Source organism: Telmatherina bonti (genome assembly GCF_933228915.1).
Source record: "Telmatherina bonti genome assembly, chromosome: 10".
NCBI classification, from domain to species: domain Eukaryota; kingdom Metazoa; phylum Chordata; class Actinopteri; order Atheriniformes; family Telmatherinidae; genus Telmatherina; species Telmatherina bonti.
The window spans coordinates 18608361-18624446 of NC_136628.1; the positions used below are offsets into that span (position 1 = coordinate 18608361).

At 37.4% G+C, this 16086-nt stretch overlaps 1 protein-coding gene across 4 annotated transcripts in view; it reads left to right on the forward strand.

Moving 5' to 3' along the window:
• Window positions 1-1049, forward strand: part of LOC306761857 (transcription factor COE1) — a gene marked incomplete at both ends in the record, with an annotated part of 87661 nt that extends 86612 nt beyond the window's left edge. For 2 of the 4 annotated variants that reach the window (XM_079248171.1, XM_079248172.1), the window contains one exon: window positions 963-1049. Coding sequence is in view for 2 of the 4 variants with exons in the window: in XM_079248173.1 (XP_079104299.1) it covers window positions 963-994 (32 nt within the window). The remainder of the gene's footprint in view (window positions 1-962) is intronic. The other 2 variants (XM_079248173.1, XM_079248174.1) reach the window with 1 other exon arrangement.
• Window positions 1050-16086: the final 15037 nt, after the last annotated feature.

Below are 16086 nucleotides of genomic sequence, written 5' to 3' on the forward strand. Positions count from 1 at the left end.
AAGTTAGATATTTACGATGACAAAAACAGACATTTGGCACGGAGAACGTATTTCTCAACATCCCTGACTTTGTTTGGCTGTGCACGCGGAGTGAGCACATGTGGGGGTGTGGGAACTCAAAAGCATAACCTCAAAGCTCAGCTGAAATGAGAACACCCCACGTCTCCCCCCCCACCCCCCCCACGCTTTCCACTGTCTGATCACACAGAAGCTTTATGGGGAGCGATCAACAATGACAGATATTGACTGTCTCTCCAGTTTGCACTGTCAGTATACCTGGCTTACTTCACTTGTGTGTGCTCTTAAGAGCCAAACAGAGACAGAAGAGGAAGATCCACATCAACACTTACACTGATCATTCTTTTCTACTAGCTTTATGTAGACATTCATTCTGTTTTTAAGTCACACTATGCATTAGTTTAATGTCAAGGCAGGACCTGAGGTTGCAGCTGAGTGTCCAGAATATTAATATAAGTCTTTATTATGACCTTTGTAGTCATGGAAACATGACTGTGTGGGTTAGTTTGGGATGGGCTCTACTTTTCTCACGTCAACACTCATCTCCTGACGCTAAAGAGAACACATGCCATGATGCAATCTGCAAAGCACACATACAAACATACTGTAAAGTAACACCGACTGTCGCTGTACTGAATGTGTGTATGTGTTAGTGTGTGTGTGTCACATTACCATCTTATATGATGTCCCAGCTTGGTTTTATTGATTTATTTGTTGATTGATGTTTTTAAAAAGTTGCTTCAGTTGCACAGCTGCACAGATGGGAAAACACATTGATGTATGAGGGAATTTTTTTATGATGCTGAACATTTTTGGCTGAGTTATAAAAGTTTTTTTTTTGTCTCCCCTTCTCTCTCTCTCTCTCTCTCTCTTTCTCCCTCTCTCTCTCTCTCTCTCTCTTTCCCTCTCTCTCTCTCCCTCTCTCTCTCTCTCTTTCCAACTAGCAATCCCGGGAATGATCATCCCACCCATGTAAAGGTGTGAATGCATGACTGTGTGTGTGTGTGTGTGTGTGTGTGTGAGAGAGAGAGAGAGAGGGGGGGGGGGGGGGGGGGGGGGGGGGGAGGGAGATGAACCAAGCACACTCTCGCCCATCCTGTTGGAGGATTTGTGCGAGTCCGACTCCGGTCGGGGATGAAAGCAGTCATCCCGATCTGAAGGAACAACCCAACTCAGGCCCTTTCTAACACAAAACAGCTTCAAGTAAAACACAAGAAGAACATAAAAGACTGTTTGCAAGAACATAAGTTGTTAAGACTTTGTACACCATAATGCTTTTATAGGAGAACGGCCACGCCTACATCATGACTCTCCATGGACACAGAAAGTGTATTTATTTTGGAGAGAATTTACTTCCTCCCTTGCGTGATCAGTTTGTTTTTAGTTTTTCTCTTTTTTTGGGTAAAAGTTAATGTGTGACAAACATCTTTTAACTGTAACCTACATGACGGGTTTTCTATTTATGAAGTTTTGTCTTTAATGAAGGAATATAATGTGAAGAAGACCTGGTGATGAAGAGTCAAAACAATGATAAAGGAAGGCTTCACACAGGGTCAGATGCAGCCAACACAGACAAGCCAAACCAAACACACACATTCACCTCTCTTTGCCAAATGCACACCCTCATTACTCTTTCTTCAACAGCTGTCAGACTGAGAGTTCCTCCTCTGCTTTTAATCATTCAGCTGAAGGACTCAGACGCTTGCCGCCTGCACCTGATGCTGCAGTTTTATCCATTCATGATTTCTGTTTACTTTGAGCTTGCTGCTCTCGTTGCTGTACTTTCTAGAACATGTGAATTAATCTTTTCACTTCATGTTCGTTGATGAGAGAAAATAAATTTCCAGAACTAGGCTTCTTCTAGTGCTAATTCAAGACAGACTGTGAGATGATAACGAGGCAAAAATTGCCAGAAACAAATGCAGCTCCTTTTATTAGGAGCGGGATTACTGGGTGCCAACAGCAGTGCTATTAGACCCAACAACCATTTCTGTCACCACATCAGGTTTAAAGTCACATACAGCCACAAATGTAAGAATATAAACATGTCTTAAAAGACCGCTGCCATTTTTGTGCATGACATTTTTATTTTTTCAATGTCTCTACAGATATTTTTTTATGTTGTTTGCTGTGGTTTTTTTTTTGTTTGTTTTTTTTTTTTTACTGTGATGAGTTGGCCAATCAGATCGTTCTTTTTATGCCTGTCCTCTGATGTGGTTTGGCTGGCAGCAGCGGTGAGAAAACTAACTGATGATGTGTCTTAAAAACTGTACTGCAAAAAGTTTCAAGTTAAAATCCACAACTGAGTATTAAAATCCATTAATTAAGTCTTAGAACCGAAACAGAGATTTTACCTAAAAACTGTTATTTTCTCTGTTCAAGTTTTTGATTCAAGGCTTGTTTTCACTTTCACCTCCCAACCAGCATGAAGAGAAATCATTGACAGTGACAACTAATTATATATTTAATCATAAGCAAATATTTTTTCGTTTAGCTCAAAGCAGTTTTCTCTTCTGACCAACTCTCTACCATTATGATGTACATACATCACAAATCATCTTGATGGATTTGCTGCTCTGATGTTGCCATTCACTTTGAATGACTTGTTTGTTTTGTTTTGTTTTTGTTCTTGTTTTGTTTGTTTTTTCTTTTTTTTTTCTTGTTCGAGAAGCACATGTATAATTTTTTTGTCATGTAAGTTAAGAATTCTTGTGACATATCTTTTAAAAAAAAAAAAAAAAAAAAAAAAAGGTAAAAAGAAAAAAAGTCGCTTGGCCCAGCAGTGTGTGTCGCTGAACAGTCTTAACTGAATTATAATGATGGAAATTTTGCCAAATCCATGATTTGGGAGACTTCATGCTTCAAGAGTTGTCTACCACTGTGGTCTTTTACATTGCTTTGGTTTACTGATAAATAGCATGGTTGCCATTTCATGCATCTACCACGCTTTATTAAAACACCCCCATCAGATCTGCAGCAGTGTTCACAAAGTCAGCTGTTTTTAAGTCATTCAGAGTAATGAAACTGTTTGAAAGTTGCTTTTATTCATAACTGGAAAGAAAACATAATAAGCATTTACTGGATAAGAAACAGGCGGAGGACATGTCTCCTTTACGCAGAGATCAAAGACTGGGATAAAAGAAAATTGGCCTTTTCATTGGTTTGGAAAAAATATCTTCATAGTTGAAAAAGAAACTGCTTTAGGAAACATAATCAAAACCCAGAAAACTTGTCATGTTAAGATTTGAATGTTTTCAAGATATTTTTTTTATTTTTTGTATAGTGTCTGTTAAAAGCCATATTCCCACTGCTAACTCCAATCAAACTAAAGCAAGCCATGACTTTATTATTATTAATATTATTTTATCATGGAGGATATTTTTCATTTTTCTTCATGGTGTATCGTATTTGTTCAATTTTGCACCATTTCATTTCATTATTTAGACGTAGGATTTCTAAATATGTCATTATGACCATGTGTGTTTGTCCTCAATGTAATAGTTTTAGGATGGAACCAAACTGCTCAATGGAGACATAAAGAGATGAAGGAAACACTTCTCTTTCTTTTGCTTTCTTCCTATTTGCTCTCCTTCACATTTTTCTAAAAGATAGCGAGTGAGCAGTTAATGCTATCTCTGTCATGGACATAGAGACCACTCATCTATTTATGTGAGAGTGCCTGTGAGCGTGAATTTCTCATTTTTTGCCTGAAAAAAAAAGTTGTTGAAGGATCTTTTTTCTGTTGTAAGATGCATATATGAATACTTTTACAGGAAAGAGTAAATAGGAAGTTTAGCGAAAAGGAAGAAAGATCCAGAGCACTTGTCTGACTCGAGTAAATTTATTTATCATGGCTTGTCTGCGTTCAGGCTTACAGTGATGGGCATCATTCACACACATTAACATTAACAGCAGTGTGAAGAAAAGTACAGAGGAAACTACTGTAAAGATAATGATGTTGATTTTGTATTATTTTGAACTTTGAAGTGTAAAATAACTTTTTTGACTCTCGCTATATTTAATTAAAGCTCTTTCATCTCTGTGAAAAGACTGGTTTGTGTAACTTATATATAGGCACAATTTTTAGTCACACACAAGAAAAGAAATTAATTAGATGCAACCATGGATATCCATGAGGACATTTTAACCTTATTATTAAATTTAGTGTAGCCCTTAAGTGGCAAGTGAGGACATCTTCAAAATGTTTGGTGATCTGCTTTATTGAAGGAACAGAGAAAACCAAGAGACAACAACTGTGTGTTGCCATTGGCTACCACTATGGGAAATTAAATGCATGAATCAGTGTTGAAAAAACTTACAGAGAAATAAATGCAAATTTTACGAGAATTTCTTTAAATGTCTGGAAAAGAAGAGTTTGGAGTCCTAGTTGTCTAATTCCGTATTTGTAAGATCCAATTAAAGTTGTCAGATAAATTCAGATACAGAGAGATGGTAAACCAGTTCCTAGATCAGGGCTATGCACGAAGGCCACAACCCTGCATGTTTTTTACATGACCCTGCAACAACACACATGACTCAAAGTAATGAGTCATTGTGCAAAACTTTATTGAATGTTGGATCCATATAATTTGAGTCAGCTGTGTTCAAGCAGGGTTACGTTGAAAACCTGTAGAGCTGCGGCCCGTGTGGGACCGAGCTGAATATCCCTGTTCTAGATCATACGGGGAGATAACTTCATGTTGTTTGAGGTTTGAAGTAAGGATGAAAAAAGAAACAGAATTAATCTAAACTAATGAAATAATCGAAAGTTGGGCATGTAGGGAAGGGGTTTACAGGAAAAAGTGATCTTTCCATATTCATTTGAGTTTTAGATTTCTTGCTTCGTCTTGGGAATTTAGATGTTTTTGTTCAACCAGCTGTTTCTTTTTTTACTTTATATTGGTAGCTCAACAGAACTTGGAGCATTTGTTTTCCTTACTTTTCTCTAACAAACGTTGGTTCTTTAGCCCGTAAATGTTCCGAGTCACTTTGCGTCTGTTTATTTCAGGTTGCACAATTGCCACTTCTTGCAGGCGTTCACTTGACCACAGATGCTTAAAAGTAAGGATTAAACAATAAGGCGCCACGCATTACATGGTTTTGACTCACAACGTGGTGTCAGGAATAACACTCTGCTGCATGTCATGGTGTTTGTCCGCAAAGTGCATTAAAACCACGTCCAAGTTATTCTGTCTGCTTATAGCATGCTTCCACACAGAGAACATTTTTAGAGTATTTTTGTTTGTTTGTTTGCTTTTGGGTATCTTTTGGCTAAGTCTATTAAATATGCTATTAAGTATGCTTGTAGGAACTATTTTATGTTGGCCTTCATGTACTTTTTATCCTAAACAACCATTGTCAAGAGAAATGAAATGCAGGATTATCACATACACATAGAACTACAAAGTGACAATGAAACCAATGACAAGGGAAGGAAAGGAACACACTTAATACTGAAATTTAGCTGAATATAACCATTTATTGTACAGTTGTGAAATGAAACAAGCACATTTCCTTTTTTGGGTTTGTCCCTCTAAGCATTTCTCCCATTTGCTTGTCAAAGGCCAGTTGATAAACATGTTTCTGTGGTGATGCCCAAATAATAATATCATGTACTTTACAAAAACACTGCACAGAACTTGGCATTTCAATAATCAATAACTATGCTAAAAGGAAGAATTGACGGTAGAACTCAATAATCGCCAGATTTTCATGGAAAATGTCACATTTGTAGCACTTGTTATGACAAGTTTTTCATGGTTTGTACAATTCTGGCATTCCTTTCTTTTCCCAGACTGTTACATGCAAATGGTTAGAAATAGAGGTTCAAGTTCAAAGGTTAAGGTAGGCAAAATTATTAGGTCTAGATTGAATAAATATGTAAAGAGTTAATTTTAAGGTTTATTGGACATTCATGTAAACTCATTTAGAACGGTGCACTAGAGGAAACAGCAACCTGAGGAAATGTGATTTACATCATTTACAACCATAGATTGTGAAAGCATGTGTCAAATAACAGGACAAAATGTGTTATAAATTTATTGTACAGGGGAAAAAATCTAAACCCAAAATGCCTAAAGTGTACAGAAAATTCAATTTTGACCTGGACAAAACACAAAACTATTTTCAATAAAATGATCCAGCCAGAGAAGTCCTCCTGAGTCAAGCTGTTACGCGAATACTTTGTAAAGCTAAAACAACGGCCATTTATTTCTTTCTTCACAGTCTATTTTTATTATTCTCACTATTATTCTTCACCTTCTTTTGGTCACACCAAGCTTTTTCCCAGCTCCGATGTCGAGCAAGGCCATCAGGACTATCAACAATGTGGAAATACACACCCCATGTGTGCAAGTCTGTGTGTATGTGGTTCCATAAACAATACAAATGCTCTAGTGAGACTCGTTTCTGTAATGAGACAGATGGGCTCTGCCTGCAGTTTGCCATCAGCATGACCGCGGGCTGTAAGTGTGGGAAAGGCAAAATGGGTGTGAGGTATTACACTCACATTCCTAGCCTGAAGGCTTAATCAAAGAGGAGCCACAGATGTCTTATTGACACCAATTAGTTTCTGTCTCATGACACACACACAATCATGCATTCAGAGGATGAGTACACATCTGTGTTTTTTATTTCAATGAGCTGCTGTGAGTAGAATTTGGATTTATTTGTGAGCTTTTTATAAAAGGTTGAAGAATGTGGTTTGCAATCATAATTGAGAAAAACATAGGAGTTGAGTGGCTTGTTGCTTCTGACTATGTGTCTGCATGATGATACCAAGTCTGACAAAACAGGACTGAAGAAATCCATTAGCTAATGGATCTCTCCTTTCTCTTTTTTTCCATTCCTCTTTCTTTTATCCCTCCCATCCTCCCTCCATCACTACATCACATCACTGGTGCACTTAACCCCATCAGGAAGACACACACACTTATTTCAACACGCACACACTAAGCTCTTCGCTCCTTTTTTTTCTTCCCACCTTCTCATTCATCCGGATTTAGAATCTTTACAAGCAAGCTGACATTAAGGCTTCTTTGAGGTGTGGCTCTGCTCTAAAAACAGTTTTAAAATCAGGAAAATGTTTGTTTCATGTTGCAAACAGGACAGCGAGATGTGTACATCAGAGTTACAATAGATGTAGATGCTGTAGGTAATAAAAATAAATCATTAAACTTTATGTAGGAGTTGATCTTTTCACTGCCTTTAACATGTGTGGATGAGGCCAGATTCACATGTAGGCGATTCATTCACTAAATGGACATATCTTGGGTTGCTGAACCTAATAATGGCTCCATTGATCTGCAAATATAGCTTCCATTGCAAGTTGGGACTTGTTCATCAATTTGGTCAAATAATCCAACTAATCTCATGTCTGAGTTTTTAAAGTATCCCTGTGATTTCCCAAAATAGCATAAACAGATAATAAACTATTATAAAAACAAAGTGTTATACAGACAATGGACCCGTTTGACCACACTTTCACAGTACAAGATCTATGAGACTCGGGGCTTCACTTCATTCTCACTAAATATTTGTGAAAGATTTCAACCCATAATTATGTCTGGCATTCTCCAAAATATATCAAATCAGTTTTCTTTTAAACGTTTCTTGACTCCTTCAGAGGTATGCTTCAAATTACAGCCATGTTGAAAGACCCACTGCGGCTCATATTTTTCTGCCTGATGTTTTCTTCCAGAATCTAAGCGAAAAGTGGTCCAAAGTAATCAGTTAAAAGGGGATTTGTTTACTTTGACAGTAAATATAAGCTATATATACAAATACTATGTACAGTCTGGAAGATGGCATTTTACATTATGAAAACAGAAAATGTAAAAACCTATTATTAAAATCTAATATAATTTGCTACCATCTTATACCCCTTGCTCATCCCAATTTCACCAAGAAGGTCACAAAGGTGTGGTCCACAGGAGTTGAGCGTGCCATCCAGCTGTCCGGATCAGCAGGAAACACCTGGAGGACATCAGGGGTCTGCATGCTTGCCATGTGGCGCAAAAAGTCCATATAAAGGCAGCTGCAGTTTGTTTGTGTGTGTGTGTGTGTGTGTGTGTGTGTGTTGAGGTTGAATAATTATGCCTCTAAAACTGGAAAAGCACTTTGAGAATGCAGACCTATAAGCAGCTCATTTCCACCTATGCTGTGATTTCCGCCCCATGTTCTAGTCTTACATTCATTTTATATGTAAGCACCTGGATTATTTTAGATTATCAGATACACTGATAATGAATCCACAGTGCCTTGGCTATATTGTGGTGTCTGTTGTACATTTATTATCCTAACCGCTTAATCCAATGAAGGGTCCCGGAGAAGCTGAGCCTATCCCAGCAGTCTTTGGGCGAAAGGCAGGGTTCACCATGGACAGCTCGCCAGTCCATCGCAGGGTGGGTCCCTTCATTGTATCCAGAATTTGTCTTTGACATCTTGAAAAACCTATTGGAAACTTTTTTTTTTGCAAAGCACCCTGAGCTTTTAATTTGAAGTTATATTTTCTGCATACATACTGGAAACAGGCTTATCTCACAATGATAAAGATTCCTTAAAAACATCCTGGTTCCAGATGATGATCTAGATTACTTCCACAATTGAATTGAATCTAAGTTATACCAAGATCCTTTCTCAGAAAGAAAATAATATTAATGTGTCCAGTAGTTTTTGTGTAAAGTTGCCAACAGACAGACAGACAAACAGACAGATAAAAGTCAGAAAAAACACTTGCGTGTATTGTACAAAAGCTGATTGAACTGGATCATAAGAATGAGAATGTGTCAGTCGACTTGGCTTCTGCCTGCAGAGCATTTTGTGCTCTCACACAGCGTCTTTTGGTGATTTAAGGGTGACAGCTGTGGAGGAAGGCATCAAGTTAACAAGATAAGAAGAAAATTCAATTAAAAAGACATAGAAGAGAATATAGAAAAGAAGAAAAGGTATCAGAAACAGGGGTGAAGGTTGATAGAGTTTGGACTCATTTTAAAGCTGATAGCATAAAGTGGTGAAGGTATAAAAAGACAAGTGATGGAGCAATTCAGAGCTAAAGAACAATAAATGCTAAATATGTGTCAAAGAGCTGGCCTGTGCATTTGAATGAGTCCCACTAAAGTTAAGTACAGTGGATAACACCCTTCACTGATGCCACTCTAAAACCACTTGTAGAACACACTTTAACATGTAGTGACTCACACACACACACACACACACACACACACACACACACACACACACACACACACACACACACACACAAGCAAACCCACTCAGTGAAATGGAGGGTTTTAAATTGAGCTGGGACTTGGTCAGAATACTCCAAACAATTATCTTTCTCTCCTTTGCCTAGTAATCCATTTCCCATGAATACATTCACATCTGCCTCTTTTTTTTCTATTCCTCCTCCCTCATCTCTCCTCCTCCTCTGTCACACATTAAACGTACATCTTCTCGCTTCACTCACATGTTGAGGTTGTGAAAAAAATGCAAGCGATTTATGGAAGAGTGTCACTTTGTCCAGATTCTGGTTACTGTCGACTACAAGTGATACACAGCTTTGCCTAAATGTTTCAGCCTGATGAGGAGAGAAAACTATATTTTTTTTGAGATGTAAAATGAAGATGCAAAAGAAAAATATCAAAGTCATAGCGAAGAAACTTGTATGTTTGACCGACACCAGTGTTAATATTGAATTGGCTCAACTATGATACTTCATTAACCCTAAATTAAAGTAAATTAAATTAAGTTAAATTAAATTAAATTAAATTAAATTTTGACCATAGTTGTTGCATATGATCCAAAAATAAATTATTTTAGTTCAAATCCTAAATGCGGCACCACTAACGTAAAAGACTAACATGCCTATTCCTTGCAGCTGTTATATAAACATACTTGTGAATTATATCTGTTGTATATCAGCACTGCATGTCTTCCAGTGATTGGCGCTCTTTGGCGTGGCTCATATGAGCTGTTAGAGATCTGTTTTGTCATCAGTCTGAGTAGTCAGATGGATGCCACAGAAGGGGCCTGAGCTCATCTGTAGTGATAAGTCTAGGTATTCCCTGGACATGTTTGTAATTTAAGAATCATCAAATCACCCATGTATGCATTTCTTTTGTCTGTGAGTGTGAGAGGAAACTGGAGCATGTGGAGAAACCTCACAAAGTACAGGAAGAACATCCCACCTTTGAACAGAATGTCGTGTCCCACAGCCCTCACAGCGAGAGACACTGTCATGCTGTCTCATTTCTGAGGATAAAGATACCAGTGGCAGTACCAGAGCTAGATTTCCCTGTACATCTGTACTGTTAACCTAAAGCTGTGACATCATCACTTACTAACTAATGATATCATTGCCGGCTGCCAGGAAGTTGAGATTGTCAGTTTCCAGAAATGTGTGGAAACCTGTGAGAATGACTGATAATGATATCATCCTGTTGTGTACAAAATAAATATATATTTGCCCCTGGCCTGCATGGCCATGATGATGTCAGTGCCTGTGTGCATGTGTGTGTATTGAAAGTTAATTTTGTGGAAGCTTTATATTTTTGATATCAGGTTATCATCTGTATACTATATTCGAATAATTACCAACTTATAATGATTTTTTGCAAAAGCCAGTAACAACGTATTTCTTCAATGTTTATCAAGTACATCAAGAGTTTAATTCAACCTAATTAAATGAACATTCAATAATATCTACAGTTATTGAAATAACTAATGCAATGAAAAAATGCACTGCTTTTCAGTGCAAGAGAACTAAGTTGGAGAATCTCTAACTTACATGCAACACATGCAACATTACATGTTATACCCTATCATGTAGCTGGTAATTTAGGTATGAGTGTGATCTATTGACAAAAATGAAAACACAAATTTAGTTTTATCTACTTGTCATTATTTGCTAGAGCCATGTAAAAGTTATGCTTATTTTGTATGTTTTTGAACATAACATTATAAAGGAACCATATTTTGTTGTAATAAGTAATGTAGTATTAATCCTGCTGTGGAAAAGTTAGCTAGGTATTGTATAGTTTTAATAATATTTTTGTATTTATATGTTATAGTTAAATTGACTATTTAAGGCTCCTTTTAACGTCCTGCATTATGACCATGAAGAGAGAGTGCGCTGCGGAGTGCGCATGTTCTGTGTTTTTTGTAAATGGAGCAGGACGAGGAGCTACAGTTTTTCTGACAGCATAGAAGAAAATCATTTTTATATTTTTGTTTGTTAAAGTAGTTGCAGTAGTTTTGTGGACGCAACACGTAAGTTTTTCTTTTTTATTGTTTGTTTAATAAACGGAGATAATGTTTGGATCCGTTTGCTTCGTTTTTGCCACGAGTCAGAAACCTCACGTCCTGCAAGAGTGGCCAGAACAGGTTCTATTATGTTTAAGTTACGTTGCCACTACATTATTCATGCTAGGCTAGTGCTGATATTGTGTTATAAAGTTTTATAGGTGACAGCAAAGGACAAGTACAGAGGAGTTTAGGTGTTTAAACATGATATTTGCAAAAGGAAGTTGCTAAATATCTTAGGCAAAGGTATCATGACATCTGCAAGATTTTCAGGAACCTGGTCAAGATGCTATACTTACTGTTACAGGGGACCTGAAGACTTTTAATAAACACAGAGGAGCAGTCCAGAATCAGCACCCTGGACAGCAATCATCACACCTCACACAACATCAAATTACATATATATATATATATATATATATACAGCATAGATATACAGCACACACAAACACACACACACACATATATATATATATATATATATATATATATATATATATATATATATATATATATATATATATATATATATATATATATATATATATATATATATATATATATATATATATATATATATATATATATGTTTACTTTGACAGTAAATATAAGCTATATATACAAATACTATGTACAGTCTTGAAGATGGCTTTTTACATTATGAAAATAGAAAATGTAAAAACCTATTATTAAAATCTAATATAATTTGCTACCATCTTATGCCCCTTGCTCATCCCAATTTCACCAAGAAGACGCCATCACAAAGGTGTGGTCCACAGGAGTTGAGTGTGCCACTCAGCTGTCCGGATCAGCAGGAAACACCTGGAGGACATCAGGGGTCTGCATGCTTGCCATGTGGGCCAAAAAGTCCATATAAAGGCAGCTGCAGTTTGTTTGTGTGTGTGTGTGTGTGTGTGTGTGTGTGTGTGTGTGTGTGTGTGTGTGTGTGTGTGTGTGTGTGTGTGTGTGTGTGTGTGTGTGTGTGAATGTGTGTGAGAGGGAGAAAAAGAGATAGGAGAAAAAAATAAACTTAAATACACATCTTCATATCGTCATTGACCAGTGAACGAGAATTGCAGCCAACAAATGAAATTAAAACCCATATCCTGTATTTCTTTTTGTGGCTTTACTATTAAATTCTCTTCTTGTTTTGGATTTACTAGATTATGTTATTTCAGTTGACAGCAAAAAGTAGCAGAACTTACTTTTATTCACAAAATGTTTGTGCAACTTTAACCTCTCGATGCTGACCTTACTCCTCCATAATTCATTCCGTCTTTCTGAGAGGTGGTGTTGAACCTCAGCCAATTGACTAATGCTTCTGCCCGGTCGACTCGAGCAGAGGCACGGGGCGTGGGTGTTTCTACAGTTTCTGTGTGGGGCGTTTGTGCAACTAAACTCCTGATATTAGCTAATTTGTGAATATTTGAGCATTGGGAGCTTACAGTACACATATACACACACAAACACACACACATCTTCAGTGTATTTTAGTTTTAGCTGTTTGCTGCCAGTTGAGAGCTTTTGCAGGAGGTCTGCAGCCTCCGCTGACCCCTTCAGCAGCCACTGGGAGCTTCTTTCAGAGAGCTGTTGCTCAAGTGTGTAACACTGAGCACTGTGCAAGGCTTAATCTCCTGTTGCACTCCTACAGCAGTTAATACTGGCCACACTAGCAAAAACAGAATACATGCCTGTCATTCATGGATTCAAACTGGACAGATCTGCAGCCTCTTTAAATGCAGCTTAATCTTCAACTGCAGCGACAAACACTTTTTTTTATTACTACTAGGAATAACAATGTTAAAACTTTTTCTTTACAATGATATTGTGGATATTGCTCTCAGAAATAACAGACACAGATGACATGCTGACATGACTGCTTCATCACACTTTAATCACAACCATCTTATCTGCACACACACACACACACACACACATAGTAGCAGACAAAACACATAGACTATACTGCAGGCCACCACCGTGAAACACATACGCAAATGTACATATGGCACACAGAAAGTACACTCGTTCTTCTACACACACTCAAACACACACACCACACTCTCAAATAGTCACGTCCAACTGGGTTGTTTTCCTAAGGGGTGTTTATGTAAAGGAAGTTGGATCCTGAAACTCGCCACATACTTCACATTTATGAAAGTTGGAAACAGCCTGGCTGCTGATATGATTACACTGAGAAGCAAGCAGAAAAACGCTCTGACATTCTCATATGGAAGTTATTATCTCCATTGCTTTCTTTTTCTATTTATCTTCACCTCCTATTCTAACCCCTTCTTATCCTCTGACTTTCTCCCCTTTTGTTCCTTTTGCTTTTAATTTCTCTTTGTTTCTTGCATGTTGCTTGTGTTAAAGTTGCACAAGCAGCAAGCATGTGACGCCTGAGGCTGATGTTTTTTGGGCAGAAACAGGCATTGTAAATAAGGTGCACAAATGCATGCACATACACACATACTTGCAGTGAAATGCTTTGATTAATGGCTACTTGGCCTAACTTTTCTCTCTGGATTAGGCACAGTGTTAGGCATTAAAAACCCATAATTCATTATTAACACCCCTTCAGATTGTGTTTGTGTGTGTGGTTCTCATAAGCCTTCTCCACCCATCAATCCACTTCCAAATGACATCAGAAAAAGCGAACAGCAAGATGACTGACGGGGACCTGGACAAGAGTGGAGACCGTGTGTGCATGGAGAGAGGATTCTCACACCCTGCATGCTGTAATGGCACCATCATCCCTGGCCAAACACGGTTGGTGAAGACAGAAGAAATAGACAAAGTGTTGCATGCACTCACATATATACACACTGAAACTAAGATCCACCCTGCCTGACTGTAGCCTGCTATCCAAACATTGCATCAAAATTCCCAAAATATGACAACAGTAATTTGAAACACAAAAGCAAGTCTGTTGCTGACCTGCAGAGACTAAGGAGTCACCACTCATTGCTTTTCAAACTTATTTTGAACGGATGTTTTACCTTACTCATCTGTAATGCTGGCTGTGACCTTTTAGCATCAACACCTGTAACAGATTACCGGGGCTTTAAGCTCCTAATGCAACATTTTTTGTAATTAATCTTAGACTTCACAGATTCAGAAATTACTCAAGACATCAATCCAATTTAAAACTGAAATAAGATAAAAATGTAATTAGCTGAATATGGAGGTGAAAATGTGGGATGAGTATTTGGAATGAGCGTTGGTGTGACACAGATAACAACCATTCATGAACATGTACAGGAGATCAGACTTTTCTGAATCCCCTGCAGGTGAACAACTGCAGTCAAGTTAAAAGTATAAACATATTTATTGCAATATCGCCGTTCATCATAAAAGTCCACAAACAAGATTGATGCACTCTTGTTGATTCTAAAGGGATGTCTTTATGGCGCAACATCTGACAAAGAGAATGTCTTACTAAGAGCTTGTAGAGGGGCACTGACACAAGACTGTTGACCAAACCATTGTGAAACAGAGGCAGTGACTTCCTTTTCAAATTTCAAGACATAATTTTGCAAATAGTTCACATTTTTAAGCACCTCTTTCATTGTTTGAAACACTAGTCCTGTTGAAAATTAGGCTCTTCAGGTGAAAACTTTCATTTTCCCATTAAACGACAAGGCCCTGCATGCATCTATTAAAAAATATCACTATTAATAATCTTTTTTCTCATGATTCATTATACCAGTGGTTCCCAAACTTTTTCTGCAGGGCCCTTTTTTCATCGACGACAATAACATCATTTTTATTGCTTGAAGTCTCTTTTGTACATTTATCATAATTTCCTATGAGTACTTTTACAAATTCATCCAGTGTAAAGTCTCCCAAGTTTTGTTTAGTCTTTCCGCGCCCCCCCCCTGTGATAACTCTGGGCCCCCTTTGGGAACCACTGCATTATACAGTGTAAATACTTCCATACTGAATGAAAATTTAGAACAAAAGAAATGTATTTGCAATTTTTCCAGATGAAGACAAATATGTATATCTTGTAATATCTTGTATCTCCAGTTCATAAAGAAGTATATTTGTTAGACATAAAACATCTTTACTCTGATATGAGTTATCCAAAATGTTCAGTGACCACCAACTAATAACCACAATCCCTAACAAAATGTTTAAATATGTAGAAAAATATTGAGTCATCAATATAAAGTTGATGAGTTCAAGGCATCAAGCAAACACGTCTAGTCACTTCCCATCACAGTTAAGAGGTGTGCAGCTCTTGTCTAACATTACACAGATTTAAAAAAGTCCATCATTGTAAAGAAAAATGTGCTTGCAGGCAACATTTACCTCAACTGGTTGAGCGCCCACCCCATGTATAGAGGTTACAGCGCTTCAGTGCAGCCGCTCCAGGTTTGAATGAAAGCATAAATTGTTTAGAAATTCGATTTAGTGCCAGAAGATCACCCAAAGTGCGTCATTATGTAACCTCCAATCAGAGTTCTGGTTTGTTATGAAGTGCGTCTTGCATTATTTCTTTTTTTTAAACCACTTGTGGGAACTACTGTGTAATCAAATACCTTTGCTACTTTAAGTTTCCTCATTTTTAATAAAAGAAAAAATATCAGTTTGAAAGCTTTAGTTATTTGTTACATACTACTGGATGACAGAAATCAACTCCAGATGCCCTTTAGCAGTTTCATGTGGTCAAGGGAACAAGGGGAAAAAAAGAATTTCCAAATCAACAAAAATATTAAAATTGTACCAGGTTAACAAAGACTGCACTCCCAAAACATAATTTGA